Below are 16,972 nucleotides of genomic sequence, written 5' to 3'. Positions count from 1 at the left end.
TAACATGATTCTGTAGCCCTTTTTAAAGTGCCAGAGCTTGCAGTTGCAAATTAGTTGAAAAGCCAATCTCATCCACATTACTGTTGCCTTTACACCAACAGGATCCAAAAGGTGTTTGTATTTATGGAGAAGGTCTTCATCACTGACTTCAATGATAAATTCTAGATTTTGGTTGAAGTATTAAGTGTTCCATGTGCTCTGTGTGTTCAGTGACCTCTTTTTGAGAATTTCCTAGGTGGAAGAATGAGGAATCATTAATTATACTGAAGCCATCAAGTTCTTGATATTTGTAAGCACACATCAGACTCTGTGTTTTTTAAAGATCAGCCAGAATCTGGGAGACTAACTGGTAATTATTACAGAAATGCATCCCGGATTCCCTGCTGAAGAACTTACACAGCAGTTGCAGCAGTTACCTTTATTTCTATTCTTGAAGTAGTTTGAACTACCCTCTTTCCTCTAGTGTTCTTAAGAAATCATACACTTTTCTTCCATATTTCCTTCAAGCTAGATAATATCCAAGACTGTGACAATCTAAAATTGACAAATTAATGGTTTAGAATTGAATGAGATTGTTTCAGTTCCTTTGATCTGTCAAAGATGGCTGAGCAGTCTTTTAGCAGTTCCAAGATTGGTTTCTACATAATATATTTGCAGTCATGTATATTTGCAGTCATTGCACCTGACAGCTTGCATATTTGTCTGTTTGAGCAATGAAGACAGCCAGGACCTGAATATTCAAAAGCTTTGTGCTTGTGCTCTGCTGACGTGGAAGATTCTCCATTTGAGCAATTTGGATTTATGTTGACTTAGAATTGACTCGGTAGAAATTCCAAACGTAACTGCATTATGGTACACAGTGTTGTGGTAACTTCATGTTTTGCATTGGTATAAAACTATGGATTATTTCTCCCTGCTTGTGCTACGTTGGTCAACTTAAAGGCATCTTCCATAGGCAGAGGAAGCAGCTTCTTCCTACTCGGGAACCTGATTATCTGCAGGAGATGTATAATGACTTTACGTTAGATAAGTAGCCAGGCTGCTGATAGGAGAAGTACTGCTTGGCTTTGCATTACCGGAGAGATACTAAAACTGGAAATCCCAACTTAAAATGTTTCTGAGGAACTCAGTTTTTATTAAAACAACAGACAATCTTCAAATTGTTAGAGAGATGAAGGAGGAGTATAAACTTCCCTTTTCTTGATGGCATCCTGTGGGTACATGAGTAGTCATAAGAGTATGCGTATTAGTCGGTGAATGCAACTGTTCAGAAAAGTCTTTTGGTATATTCATAAGAAACAAGTGGCTACAGTGGGCTCTGGCTTGAAAAAGCTTAATTGTGCTGGAGTGAGTAATTGTTTTGTTTTCTTTACCAAATTCTACAGTTAGGCTTAGTGCTTTGCACAGTGGTGAGAAGAGTACCTGAACCCAGTAATGAACTATTTCAGCATGAAGCATAGGATAAGATAGTCATTCTTAGTAGCTATACAGTATCTCAGTAGTTGTAGAAGTGTGGGGTTTTTTTCTTTGTTAAGCTTGCTACAAAGATAATAGAAAGCATTCTAATGTTGGATGGGGCTTTGAGCAACCTGTTCTAGTAGAAGGTATCCCTGCCCATGGCAGGGGGATTGGAACTAGGTGATCTTTAAGGTCCCTTCGAACCCAAACCATTCTGTGATTTATGGGAAAGAAGCTTTGCTGAGCAAAAGTTATTCTCAGGTAATTAAAACTACTCTGATTCTGCAGTTCTCTGAAGTACTGTGTTGAGTGTATTAAGCGAGCACTTCCCAGAAAAACGTATGCACACAGTGCTGTCCTAGGTAAAGCTTGTCATTTAGTGAAACAAATACAAGCATAAGCAGTTTTAATATTAGACTGAAAGCAGTCTGTTTACTAAAGAAATTTTATAAAAGGTTTCTGTAAAATAGTTTCCAGTGCTTTATCTCAGTGATTCAGCATTGGTATCTTCTTTCTTTCACCCTATGATCTCATCTGAATTTAAATAAACTTTTGACAAGATACAGACATTCATTAAGGCTATTTGCAAGACACAGGACAGTGTTTGTGTTTATATTTAATGAACTTTTAAGTCTGTCAGCAGCTCCACCTATAATTTGGCTGGAGAATGTAGAACATTTTTCCAGCAGTGCTTAGAATCTATTTATAAATTGAGGACTTTGACCTCAATTGCTCTAGAAATACTTGTTAGTAATGGGTCATTCAAAAATAGATCCTATCGTCTTTATGAAGTTTAGAAAAGAGAGACTCTTCAGCTTGAGTTATCACAGTCTAAATCTAGCTACCTAGTCTGATGATACCTATAGTTAGCATTGGGAATCTACAACTTTGCTAAATGTTCAAGGCTTCCGGTCCCGGAGTAAGACTATATCAAGTGTGTGGCAGAAGAGTGTGGTAAAGATGATATTTGAACTTTATGTTGTAACTCTGAAGTCATGCACTGATAGTCATATCCTGTAGCGTTTGTGCTGAGGAGTGAGATACAATAAGTATAGTGTAAATCTGGTAAGAAAAACACAAAGCAGCTTAATATTTGGTTTTTGTTTGCTTGGGTTTTAACTGTAACCTTTTGAGTTTCTTGGGGAAAAAAACAGCAGATAATATGGAAATCTATTTGCTTAAATTTAGGGTGTAGCTGAGAATCCCGTGGTGAAGTCTGTTCTTGATAAAACCAAGCATTCAGTGGAGACCATGATCACAACGCTGGATCCTGGCATGGTTCCATACATCAGTAAGTATTTGTGACAAACCATTAAGTAATACATGTATATGTTAAGAGGGGTTAATGTAATAGCACACTGCTTTTACACTTGAAGTTTGTATATGTAATGTGTTAATTCAAAGTCACAATTCTGTACTGATTTCTCAAGTGTTTTGTCCAATGAAACTCTCACTCTGGAGGCTGACTTTTTATATGTGTCTTGAGGTTCATTTGACTTTTGTATTCTGCTGTAGTTCAGATAGTGGCATAGTAATAACCTTTGATTCAGATTGTGAAAGGGGAGGAAGTTATAAAGAAAAAAAGCAATGAAGAGATGTTGTCTATAATCCCTAAACTGCATACTGTTTTCTCTTACTCTGTCTCTATTTATGCCTTATGGAGTTGAGTTTAAAATACACCGTATGTTTTCTGTTGGATCACATGCTTAAATACTACTGTGCAAGCTATCACATTAAAGTTAAAACAAGCCAAAAGGGAGGCATACTCAGAGAGGCATAGGACAGAGGTAATTACATAGCTTTTGAGGCTTTCTTCTGACTTTCAGCTGTTTCACCTTTCTAGCCTAATAGTATTTATACTATTTTTAGGAAATTCAGCAAACTTGAAGCAGTTCCTCAGCCAGTTAGTAGGAACATTAAAATTCTAAAATGGTCTAATGAAGTCTGAAGTACTGCTGGACATTGAGCCTGGAAGGAAAAGCATAGCATTTCAACTGCATCTTGAAAATTAATAGGAAGGAGAAGCACTGTGGTATTCATCATTTCTTGTTTTACTGGAGTACATTGCATGTCACATATAACTGACCTGAGATTTCTACTTCATTAAAATGGGGAAGCAAAAGACAAAATTTATCTAGGGTGGTAGTTTGGTTTTCTGGGTTGTTGTTGGGGTTTTTTTGGTTTGCAGGTTTTTTTTTGGTTGGTTGGGGGTTTGGTATGGTTTGGTTTTGTTTGTTTGTTGTTTTTTGGTTGGTTTTTTTTTTTTCTTCCAGCAGTCTGGTAAAGAGTCTTCCTCCTTAGCTGTGCCAGTACTGCCCTTTGTCTGCATGTAGGTGAAGCTGGTCAGGAAACTGATAAGGCTGAGAAGAAACTATTAAAATGTTTTCCCATTTTGTTTTTCTGAGCTGTTTTTCAGCTGGACCTATTCTGTGATCCAGCTAACCATGTTGCTGCACTATTTTACTAATCCAGTGGACAATATGTGGAATAAAAGGGGAAGATGACCTAATTATTGACTAGTAGTTAATTGTCCTACATTTAAGGGAAAATATCCCAGCAACTGACTAGTGAGGAGGTAGTGGGATTTGACATTGATGAGAAGGCCAGCCAGCAACTGAGAAAGTATTTGAGAGGACTAGTGGGATGCAATGCAAAGCTACAGTAAATGTTGATCATGCAGAATTTAGTGAACTGTATTTAAGGTTTCTATTGCAGTCATGACCATCCCTTTTTAAAATAGGATCTGTCAGTATCCAATGACAGTTTGGATAGTTTGACACAGTATTCATGGGACAGAACAACATTACCTAGAGGAGAAAGTAATTCTAATACAATGCTTTGCTTGTAAGATTCAGTTAGTGTAAGCAAATTCAGTGGTTATCTCAAAGTTCTCTGAAGTCATGTTGGAAGGAAAGCATCTGTATACATCTTGGCCATTAATATATTGCATTCTTTTTTCTAGTTGCAGGTTGTGGAAATGGGGCAGAGATTTGTAAATTTAGTATTTGCTTCCTTCTTGAAATGTTTTCTGATCAACAAAAGCCATGTCTGCCACAAGTGGCCCCACTTCTCTCTGCTCTCTCCCCACTGCTGCAATTCCAAACAAATTTCAGATTCCTCATGCCAAAGCCTGAAATTACCAAAGCTTCTGGATGAGGTTGTTGAATAATTTTTTTTTCATATGACCAAATAGTATTTCTGTAGTCTCTGTTGAAAAGAGCTGAACTGTTTTGGTTGGCACGTTGTGAAGATGTCATCTGAGGCAAGCACCTGGAATCAAAAATTTCTGTCTGCACAGGAAAAGGTCACCTTATAAGCATAAACGTCAATGCTTTTATAACAAAAGATGACAGGGAATCTTAAATTGTATGTGGAACTGTCATTTCATTTTATAATACACAGGGTGTAATCAAATTTCATGTTCAAGTGTTAAAGCCTAACTTAATGTGACAATTCTGTCTCTGAATTTACCAGAGTATGTCAATTCTTATATTTTAGGTTTTAATATTTCCATATTGCCATAGAGTGTGACAGATCTTGTCACAAATTGTTTCTTTTTAATGCAATGTAGTATCTGTGATGAACACAGATGTGCTTTTGAGATATGATGATCCTTAATACAAAAGAACATAATCTGTATTATGCTGTTGCAATACACAAACATGGGGCACAGCTACCTTTCTTAAGTTACTATGCAGTAATTTACTAGGTACATTATGGGTTAGTTTTTAGTTGCATTAAAAACTCTTTAATAGTTTTTCTATCCCTAGGCACTCAAACAAGACTTCAGCAAAAGCCTGCTTTCAATTTTAAGAACTTGTTTACTTATGTTGACTTGATTTCTATCAAGAAGTCATCAATGAAAAAAGATACTCTCCCTAATTTTTTAGTCCGTTGTTAGCCAGTGTTTAGTGTTTAAAACAGTTGCCCAAATTCAATGATGTATATACCCAATTCCATTCAGTAAAGCAATTGATAAATAAAAGGTTAAAAAATAGCCTAAAAACCAAATAGAATGTTTTACTACTGTTCTGGCATATGTCTGGTGATTCTTTATAAAAAGATAATGTTTCCCATAACTGACATCTGCAAAGTAATACGAGCCAAAGAATAAATTGTTCTTTTCTTTAAAATTTAAGCTTCAGGCTTTTTATCAATGGAGCAATTTTTCTTACATCGGGATAAATACTGCAGACTTTGGCAGCATGTGTAATTAGGTGGGGTGTTAGTGTTTAGAAGCAAAACCACCAGACTCTGTTCTTTTTTTCTTTCAAGAGGTAGCTTAACGTGGTTTTGTACAGTCAGCGGGCCTGAAAAATGACAGGTTAAAGGGCTGTTTCTTTACTAGTTTGCTACTGTTGTCATAAGAAATGCCCTGTTGGATCACAGAATCACAAAGTGGTGTAGGTTGGAAGGGATATCTGGAGGTCATGTTGTCCAACCCCCCTCCTTCAGCAGGGCCACCTAGAGCCAGTTGCCCAGGACTGTGTCAAGGCAGCTTTTGGGTATCTCCAAGGATGGAGACTCCACCACCTCTCTGGGGAACCTGTGTCAGTGCGCAGTCACCCTCACAGTAAGAAAGTTTTTCGGGATGTTCATATGGAACCTCCCGTGTTTCAGTTTGTGCCCATTGTCTCTGGTCTTGTCAGCGGACACCACTGGAAAGAACCTGGCTCCGTCCTCTTTGCAGCCTCCCTTCAAATATGTGTACACATCAAAGATCCCCCTGAGCCTCTTCTTCTCCAGGCTGAACATTCCCAGCTCTGTCAGTCTTTCCTCATAGAATAGATGCTCCAGTCCAGTGGTTCATCTAGCTCAATATTCTGTCTTCAGCAGAAGCAAGAGGAGATGCTGTATGGTAAATGACAGTAGATCTGGTGATTTCTGTAGTCCTTTCTCCTTGTACTCCTCCATCATCCACAGCCATTGGACTAAGGATGACAAGAGGCATGACCATGGCTATTGCTTCTAGTGCCTGCTTGTGGGCATGTTGTCCAGTAATTTATCCTTTACACTTGCTGATGCAATTTACGTATGCAGCTTTCTCTGATGTCATATTCCATGTCTGAAAAAGGTTTAAGCTGTTCTTAAGAAAGCTTGTCACAGCAGGGACAAGTTTTATGAAAGGGTTTTGCATAAATTGTTTGACAATAAAAATGATCCAGCTGTGATAAAGACAGATGTGAGGTATAATTGAACTTATCAATCTTTTGTAGTAATTTTAGATTTCTTTTAATTCATCAACTGTTTTGTTTTATTCTAAAAAAGCTTAGTGAGAACTCATCCTTCTTTATGGAGATACCACCATATGGAAATCATTCAGAAATACTTACAACTTTCTGGTTCCATAGATATTTAATGTCTAAAAACAGGATAAAGCTGTAGGGACACAGACAGGCAATGAAATGACACTGAAATTCACAGTCCAAGGACAGCTAGAAAGTAATGTGAGCCTTTCTTTTAAAGCTTACATAATTTGACAGCTGTTCACTGGATTTTATGAACTGCATCTGTGTTCTTGGTCCCTTTCATAAGGAAGAGTTTGTGTGGCACACAAACATTTCTTACCACTTCCCGGAACACTAAAACATCCTTAGAAATGGACGTCTGAGTTATTCTCCTAAATCTATGAATTATCATCTTAAATGAGTGATACGCTTTTTTTTCAGGTGCTGAACAACCATCAGTTCCTCTTGTCTGTCTTTCATCCATGAATCACTTAGCTATTCATCTAACTTTTACTTCCTAACTTAAATTACTTCTGCTTCATAAAAAGAACTTTTTTTACAGTGCATGAGAAGAAGACCAATTGAAGCATACTGTTAAGATGTAGAATGTATTTGAACTAGCTTATAATGGGAATGAAGAAAAATATATGCATATGTATATATGTATTTTACAGAAACTGGGGGAGAACTGGACATAGTGGTTACTTCTAATAAAGAGGTAAAAGTCGCAGCAATTCGAGATGCCTTTCAAGAAGTCTTTGGAATGGCTGTTGTTACTGGAGAGGCTGCACAGTCTAACATTGCACCCCAACCTGTGGGCTATGCTGCAGGTTTAAAAGTAAGTTGATATATAACAGTACTAAAGTACCTCCAGTGAAAAGAGAGAGTGTGGAAACCTTCGCCCAGAAGAATCTGATTTTCCATAAAGAGGAGGTCAATTTGTGGGATAGATAAACATTTCATTGTTTTAGAAAAAAAATTGCTGTCTGGGTCATTAGATAAGTTTAAAGCTGCCTGTTTAAATAGTTTGGGGTTTTTTTTTGCAAACACATGCACAGCAAATGAAGAACATTTACGTCAGTTTTCTTGTACTGTCATTGATTGCCATCACTTCTAGCATATATTGTGATATTACTGTACTTTTAAAGTATATCAGGCATTTCTTCTTCATCTATTACCAGTACACCATGTTGGGAATGTTAGAAATTAAAAGACAGTCTTTGAGACTGAGTTGTCTCCCCACTAATTCTGTAGATCAAAGAAAGTTTGATCAACACTTGTCAGGCATCTTCCTGAACAGATCTATGTTACGTTTAAAAAGTAAGAATTCACCGTGCAGCCTTGCAGACAGCTGTGCCGGCCCAGAGGAAGAGTTAGCAAAGGTTGTTTCACCAGATTTTAAAAATGTACATGTTCGTCTGGTGTATCTATGTGCAACTACCTCCTTGGCCAATAACTAAAACCCCTGAAAACAACTATTTAGTATTCCGTTTCTTAAATGTAAGCAAATAATTTACTCATTAAAAAGGAATTCTTTTCTCCTAACTGCTGTGGCAATATTCAGAGCTAAGTAAAGCCTATCCTCTTAGCAATATATTAGCTGATAAAATTTTATGTTGAGATAAAGGAGGGTAATGTATATGTTCCTTTACCTGTTTAGCTACTACAGTGTAGCAGTAGTAGTATTTCTATTACAACTTCAGAGTGGTAACAGGTTTGGAGCAAATGATTCCTATGTCTTAGCTGGATAGGTACCACAACAAAGAGATTCTCTCCCTTGGTCTTACAAAGGTGGTCCAACGCTCTTAAAGGATCTAAACCCAACAAATCTTAAGCTGCAAAAATGTCAGTGTGAGTAACAGAAATATATACTAATGCTTTAACTAATAGTGAAACTTGACACAGTTACAGGTTAGGAATTCTTTGCATGCTAATCTAGGTCTTTTTCATGGAAAAATAACAAACTAAAAATATTTAATTAGTTTTATCATAGTTTTCATTACTGTTCGGGATTCCATTACAGCTTTTCATGAATTTCATTTTTTGTTTTTCTAACATCCAAATAAGAGTCATTATTCAAAATCTCTCATATTTTTTGTTTAACTTGAAAAGTGTGTTCTAGAGTTCTTTTTGCATTCATCTGTAGGCATTGTGCTATGCTGTGATTCAACGAGAATGTCTGATGGCTTATGTTACCGTTTAGGGAGCCCAAGAAAGGATAGACAGCTTGCGTCGGACAGGAGTAATACATGAAAAACAGCCTGCTGTGTCAGTAGAAAACTTCATTGAGGAATTGCTTCCTGACAAGTGAGAACTTTAAATATATCCCTGTGGGAGGGGGAGGTGGGGAGGAATATTCTTTGTTGACTTGAAGGGGCCTATAAAGAGTTGCTGACAGTATTACTCTGAGCAGAAGAAAGGAGAGAGTCTGTCTTCAGTATTGTTTTGGCAGACTTGATTTTGGTGATGTTTGGCTTTTTGTCCAGACATCTTGAGACTTTAATATACAAAATCCTTGTCAGGTTTTTCAAGATTCACAATATAAAAACATAATGAAGTTATACTGAACTGACAAAATTAAGGCACTGCAGAAGTTGGAATTTGGCTAGTAGTTTGCTCACTCTTCTGTGCACACTCTTTCTTCTCTTCCTCTGAAATTGTATTTGGTTCAGAAAGTATATTGGGAGATGTTCTGGCATTTACAGTAATATGACTTTATCAATATATTATCTATTTTCCTTTCACCAAAAAGGTACTTAACATTTTTAATTTGCATTGCACAGACTTAACAATGGTGTTTTCAAATACGTTACAATTTGATTTTGTAACATGCTTTTTGACAGTCCTTGAAGTAGCTTTATAATTAAATTCCAAAACATTAAGGACAATGTCGTGTTTTTCTTAATGCAAAATTAAATAGTTCTTTTCTAATGTTTGCATTTTTGTGCATGTGATGGGCTTTCATTTATTTTTTTGACACATACACTGCTCTTGCTCCATTTTTGAAGGTACATTTAGTATCCTTAGTGGAAGATGGATGGTGAATTTTCTGAAGTAAATAGAACTAGGAAGCGCTTTAATTTTTATTGAGCATTTTTTTCCATCTATTCTGATTTAGATGTTTTATTATATTTCTGCAAAGGAGTAACTATGACAATGAGATCTCTGCTTCAAAATAATTGCTGTTCTTGTCCTTTGAATTTACTCATTCCTAAATCTGAAAATGTTCCTTAAAGTACGCAACATGAAAAAGCTCACTCAGGACTACAGTGTTTTTGAAAGGAATGCTAACTCTTCTGTCCACACATTACAGGCCCCAAGAACATCTTGATCTTCAATATTAGTTGCAGTAGAAACAGAGTAACTTAATGCATGCTTTAATTTTTATTCAGTAGACAACATTGAAAGCTTCCTTGCAAGGTGTTACAAAAAACATTTGAACTATTTTTGGCCCCTGTTTTTTTTGCAGTGGAATGATAGGTCATGGTGCTAGTAATTGATTAATTATTATTCTGAAGTGAGCATTGTGGTGTTACAGTTCTAATACAGGGGACGCAGTCAGTGTTTTGCTGATACTGTTTACCATACTTACTCATGACGGAAGGAGAGGAGTTTCCAAGTAACCACCCACCAATACTAAGAGCTCTGCACCTAACACTTAATAGATCAGTCACTGCTCACAGCTAAACTTCTCAGTTGTCCATCAGACAGCTGAAGGACATTACTTCCCCTTCCTGTTGCATGTCCTGAATACTATTTGCAGAAAAGGTTGCAAACTCCTTTATGTGTATTTTACCCTTTAGACTCTAACTACTTTATTAATTGAGAGCAAGTTAACTTCAACCATGAAGCTTTCTCAACAGTCTTTTGTAGTTGCAAGTGAGGTAGTCCTCTATCACAGAGCATTCCAGAGCTCTGTTCCTCCCGACAAAGATGATGCAAGTGATGTACTTCTTCCTGTCTTGCTCCACTAAACTCTTAGTATGAAGCTTATATGGCCCAGCCAGTCGTTTCTTAAAATTGGAATCTTGCATTTCTTTTTACAACATCCTTGCTTCCCGTGCTTTAAAGAATAAAATACAATTTATATGTGGACATGTGTATACTACATATGAAACTACAACTACAATAATATTTTCCTTTTTAAATCTTTTATGATTCTTGGCCTTGATTTTGTGTTTGTACTTTCCCTGGAGTGTGTTTCTCCTGTAACTGTTACAGGAATTGAATACAGTGACGTAGTGATGATGCATTGCCCTTAGTTTTATTTGGATTATGTCAGTATTGTTAGTTTTGTTGATAGGGAGAAATGACTTTAAGTTTTTACAAGCTAGATAGGGAACCATTTTGGGTACTACTTCAATAGCCTTTACTGTATCTGCTACAGCAGGGACCACCTTTTCTGAAAGGTGCAGAAGTGTTTCTCTGAATAAACCATTGAAATGATTGTTGTAGGATTAGACATACCAGAAAAATCTTCTGAATATAGAACATGAATGATAAATAGATATTTATTTTTTTTTAATTGTTAGGGAAGGTTATCTTAATGAGAAACATTCTTTCAAAGATTCCATGAAAACTGTAGCATAATAAATATGGCCAGAAGAATGTATCTGCATACATGCCCACCCCATTACCTTTCTTTGTTTTTCTTTGATATGTAAGTTTCATGTATTTTATATGTTTTTATGTATATTATGTATTTTACATGCATAGACATGCACTATAGTTTTATATCTATTATAAAAGTTATATATACAAATTTTACTTGAAAAATACTAGAACACTTTGATTAAACTCATTATTACGTTATAACTACGTTTGTAGTAGTGTTTATAAAATGGTCATAATTCAGCTGCTAACATGTTTTTCAATTGAGTGATACTTAGTACTCAAAACTAAAGTAACTTGCACGTCATTGCAGGTGGTTTGATATTGGATGTCTGATTATTGAGGATCCAGTTCATGGGATTCATCTGGAAGCTTTTACCCAAGCAACACCAGTGCCTTTGCAATATGTTCAGCAGGTGAGTTTTCAGTTTTGTTACCAATGTTGGATTAACAGTTGAGACATAAGACTTAAGTTTTAATTTCATTTATGATGTCAGTTCTTATTGGCAGGTAGTCCACTTGAATGTTTTAATTTATGAAATGAGGATAAAACCTATTTTTTAATCATGTTTATGTATTGCCTAAAAATCTTTAGGCATTTGTAGGAAAGCAATTCTTGATCAAGAGTCTCATTCTGCAATACATGGCACTTGGAAGCACTAGTTTTACTTTCCTGTTAATGAAAAGGAAATATTCCAAGAAGAAATTAACCACAAAGAAGTACTCCCTCAAAAAGGAAGTATAGCTTTAATCATTGAAATATTGTCATCAGTCTGGTTCAGTGACTCAAAATTAACGCTCATGAATCTTTACATAGGTAAAATAAGAATATTTCCTCAGGTGTGGAAGGAGGTCTTTGCAGCTTAAGTAGGTTTCTCTCAGGGGTGTGCAAGAAATATGTTTGTATAAATCCAGTCCAATATCTTTAAGCAAAATCTAGATTACAACAGGAAAAAAACGAGCAGTGGTATAGTTGTATTTCAGACTAAGAACAGAGAAAGAAGTATGTGTTGGACAGGCAATGTTATTTGTTATTCACAGTACAAAAGATTTAATAGAGGCAACATTAAAAGCAATTATGTTCCTCAGAATTCTTGCTAGCAATGTGTTTTATTGTTCTGTGTAATGGAAATAGCGGTAAAACTGTGTAGAAGAGATACTCTTTTATTAATGTCTTTACCAATGGCATAGAGTTTTCTGAGCATATAATACGAGAATCATGGTTGTTCATAACTCTAAACATTGCTTGATTTGAGGAGGTAAAAATGTGGATTTGAGGGCTTGTTTTGAGAACATTTTTCTGTTAAGAGACCAGGTGTCATCTTTTTTGCTGAGCCAGAAATTGCAACCATGATGGGAAACTACTGCAAGGTTGTGGTTTTGTTTTTTTTTTATTTGAAGTTTACTGATTTTTAGCAGTAAAAGTATTAAAGAATTAATTTATGAAGTTCTGTGCAATTGTGGATCATAATGGAGATATCATAATCACATATTCAGTCCATACTTGCAGCTAGATGCGCTCTTCTTACTGCCAATATGTTCTGACTAATAAAGAAAATTTCCTGTTCCTTTCCTTAAGAAATCTGCCTTTTATGTACCTCTTGATAACAAGTTATTTCAATATTGGAGCAGACTGCATACTCTAACAAACTCATATATGCTGTTACGATTGCAAGACAGCAGTTTTAGGAAGGCTGGAACACACTAATAGCCTTTGATCTGCTGTACATGCAAAGGAAACAGACTAACTCAAGTATTTGTCAAAATAAAGTCTGTATGAAGAACTTGGCCCAATGCACAATGCTATGAAGTAATACTAAGAACAGTCTTACTGAGGCTAAATGTCTTCTACCCTTTGTTGTATGCTACAGTGGCCAGAGGTGGCTGCCTAGGATAAGCATCAGACCAGATAAATGCAGTGATACTTCTCCCACTGTTTCCCTTCTGCTTCCAAGTTCAGGGAATCACAGTATGTAATCCCTCTGTGATCTCATTTAAATAGTTCAGTCCTCCATTTCTGCTAGGCTCAGCTTGCTTCTTGTATTTGGCTACTTGCCTGCTTCAGAGGGACATTTTAACCATTTTTGAAACTTTTGGAGGATAAGAGTCATTGTATAAATATGTATCATTATTGATTCCATCTGTTGGCTACTTTAAAAGACAAAACTTTTCCTGGTAATGGCAGAATGTCTTTACTCTCTTAAGCATCGTATTTTAGTTTTATACTGTTCAGATGTCATTTGGATCATGACACATACAAATCCAAAAAGTATAATTGGCTAGGCAAATTATGGAGCAGTCTGAAATTTGGATTCTGTTACCCTTTAATTTGCCAGGTAGTCCTATTGATATAAGAATGATTACTTCCAAAAGTTGGTAGTGGTGAAGATAGAAACAAAACTACTTATTTCAAACTCTTTCAATAATCACTTCTCAAAATGTTACACAGGCTAAGAGTCTCACTCCTCAGGACTACAATCTGAGATGGTCAGGCCTGTTGGTGACCGTGGGTGAAGTGCTTGAGAAGAATATACTGAACGTCAACAGGACTGATTGGCACATGGTATTCACTGGCATGTCCCGTCGACAGATGATCTACAGTGCAGCTAAGGCTCTAGCCGGAATGTACAAACAACACTTACCACCCAGGACCGTTTGAAAGAAGGCTGATCCATGACACTAAAGAATACTGGTTTTGATTGTAGAATTGAAGTGAAAGCTGCATGTTCTAATTCTCAGTGGATTCAACACAGATTTGTAATCTAACTGTAAACTGTAGTGTACTGTTTAAGAAGTGAAGGTGGTTTCCAATAGTAGAAATGAGCAATTGCAATTTTTAACTACTATGTGATTTCCAATACAATTCACAAAACAGAAAATCAGAACAAACATATATTTATAACTGGGACAAATAGCATTACAGTTTGTAAAGTGGAATGTGCTTTTATTTGACACCTTACGAGGCATTTGCTGAGATATTTTGGTTAGTATACTTTTTTAAAAAGGGGATCATTGTTTAGCTATTTCTATTGTATTAGTAATATAAACATGTTGACAGTGTAATATGTATGCTATATATGCATTTCAATCCAGAGAGACTACCTTCTGTATTAGATGTTTTCTTGGGGCCTGTGCTTAGGTGGTACTTAACACCTCATAGGTTTGGTGTCTGTACAGAAGTTCTCAGGAGTGATACTGAGCAGTTTTTATAACACGTAACATTGAGCTGCTGAAGAAGAGCACAAACCCATGCCCCATTAGTTGAAGTTGTTGCTAAATAATTTTGAAATCTCATTTTCCATGCTGCATCTTTTTTCTTTTTATGTAACAGTAATGAAATTCATGTCCAATTAAAACACTAGACAAATTTCAAGTTGCTTCAGTGGGTTTTAGATCAGGTACCACAAACACATAGAATCATAGAATCATTTAGGTTGGAAAAGACCTTCAAGATCATCGAGTCCAACCATCATCCATGCCCACTAAACCATGTTCTGGAGTGCCTTGTCTACATGCTTTTTGAATACCTCCAGGGATGGTAACTCAGCCGCTGCCCTGGGTAGCCTATTCCAATGTCTGACAACCCTCTCAGTAAAGAAATTTTTCCTAATATCCAACCTAAACCTCCCCTGCCACAACTTGAGGCCATTTCCTCTCTTCCTATCTCCAGTCTCTTCTGTCAAGAAGAGACCAGCACCCACCTCGCTACAACGTCCTTTCAGGCAGTTGTAGAGAGCGATAAGGTCTCCCCTCAGCCTCCTCTTCTCCAGGCTAAACAGCCCCGGCTCCCTCAGCCACTCCTCATAAGACTTGTGCTCCAGGCCCCTCACCAACTTGGTTGCCCTCCTCTGAACACGTTCCAGCAACTCAATGTCTTTCCTGTAGTGAGGGGCCCAAACCTGAACACAGCATTTGAGGTGCAGCCTCACCAGTGCCAAGTACAGGGGAACAATCACCTCCCTGCTCCTGCTGACCCCTATCTCAACAATTTCAACAACATGATTTAGTCCAGTGCTTCCAAACTTCATATTTTATATGGAATTATGTATTTTCTTCTATCAAGTTATCATTGTCAGCAATTTTATGTGGAAAATGATGAGATATGTATCACTTGCTTTGCTATCCTGGGTTTTCTAAACATTTTTAAGCCTTAAATGCCTTCTTGATGCATGAGCTCACTGTTTCTCATATAAGTCTTCAGTAGTGTCTGTTTTTTTTCATGGCTATAAATGCCCTCTATCCATGCTCACACAATCTTAAATCTTTATTTAGAAATATGGAAGTAATTGTGAAGAAAATATTTTGGTAATAATACTTTTTTAAAAAACAAAGATTAAACAAATACTTTTTGCTTGCCTTAAAGAAGCAGTTTTTCAGCTTATATTGCTCTGCCTTTACCTTTCTTAGATGCTTTCAAAGGACATTTTTATATACAATATACTGTTAAGCCAGCTCATACTTGTATCTAGTGAAAGCCTATTTCCAAGTAATATATTTTGCCTTAATTGGCTTACTCTGTAAATTAGTTGAATAAATGTTTTTCCTAGAGGATTGTATCTATTTTAAAGGTTTATTTTTTAATATAGCTGATAAAGATCTGTTTATTGAAATTATATTTACATGGTCAAGTTACAGATTTGGCACATACTTAAATGCCTATCTTGTCTGAAAAAAGCCAAAACACATAGAACCTGACTCTTGCAGTCTTGAGGTCTGTTGTTGGGAGCACTTCTTTGTATCATAAACTAAAAAGGATGATACAGGGACTTCTGTTTGTCATTGTTCAGTAAAGGTGTCTTTCCTTTTATTTTAATTTCAATTTGCAGTGTTTAATATGTTGAATGCTGCCCTTTATCCTCTGCTTACAGCATCCTCCATGATGCAAAGGAAGACAACATGAAATCATCAGGTTTATGTGCCCTGGCATGAGTTAAAATTAAAACTGAAGAGGAATTTCCATTTTCTTTCTCCCTTTCCTGGCCCTGGCCTTCACTGTTTTTCAGAGGTGATAAGAGTGGAGGCAGAAGGCAGCTTTTCATTGTGCAGCACCTGGTTCATTGCGGTGACATTGGCCCAGCATTCCAGCTGTCTTATGAGGCTGCTAATGTGGCATACTTCAAGGCAACCCTGGCCTGCCTTAGAGAATTTTTAGGTCTCTATTGTCCTGTAGAAATTTGCTGTCTTTATGCCAAAATGAGAGCGACTGCCTGCTCTTCTTTCTGTGTACTTTGTCCTTGTGGTTGGGTGCTGGGATATGATGTGGTCAAGTGAAACAGTTTTTCTCCATTCTAAATCTCTGGCTCGATGAAGGTCTTTTGATGTAGTTTTGACTGCTCACGCAAGAACTGAAATGTCTCAACCTGATAACTTTTGATTAGTTCCCTCCTTTTACTGAGCATTGCTCATTTATGTATAAAAAAAATAATATCCTTACATAAAAGCTAGGACCTCAACTTCTTCCCTGAGAGGCCGAGGAAAGGAAAAGTATCTGCAATATGCTCTGGAAAGCCAATAAAATTTGAAATTACTTCCTATCTGAGTGAAGGCCCTTTTCAGGGTCTGAGTTGCAGGTGGCATGGATGAATTCTGGAGCAAGTTAAGATAACATTCAGCTTTTTACGATCTGCTGGGTTGTGTTGTGGGCAATAATAGGAGAGGAAGCTCACAGGAAGGCC

The 16,972-nt window shown here is 36.7% G+C and overlaps 1 protein-coding gene across 3 annotated transcripts in view; it reads left to right on the top strand.

Annotated features, from left to right (window-relative positions):
• The window catches only part of PRRC1 (proline rich coiled-coil 1), a 30,453-nt gene extending 14,600 nt beyond the window's left edge, over positions 1-15,853 (top strand). For all 3 annotated transcript variants that reach the window (XM_069776840.1, XM_069776841.1, XM_069776842.1), the window contains exons 5-9: positions 2,647-2,749; positions 7,361-7,524; positions 8,890-8,993; positions 11,611-11,713; positions 13,747-15,853. In XM_069776840.1, coding sequence (XP_069632941.1) covers positions 2,647-2,749; positions 7,361-7,524; positions 8,890-8,993; positions 11,611-11,713; positions 13,747-13,956 — 684 coding nt within the window. In that variant the 3' untranslated portion in view covers positions 13,957-15,853. The remainder of the gene's footprint in view (positions 1-2,646; positions 2,750-7,360; positions 7,525-8,889; positions 8,994-11,610; positions 11,714-13,746) is intronic.
• The last annotated feature ends 1,119 nt before the right edge of the window (positions 15,854-16,972 follow it).

This window comes from Haliaeetus albicilla, chromosome Z (genome assembly GCF_947461875.1).
Source record: "Haliaeetus albicilla chromosome Z, bHalAlb1.1, whole genome shotgun sequence".
NCBI classification, from domain to species: Eukaryota; Metazoa; Chordata; class Aves; order Accipitriformes; family Accipitridae; genus Haliaeetus; species Haliaeetus albicilla.
This window is presented reverse-complemented; position numbering and strand designations above follow the sequence as displayed.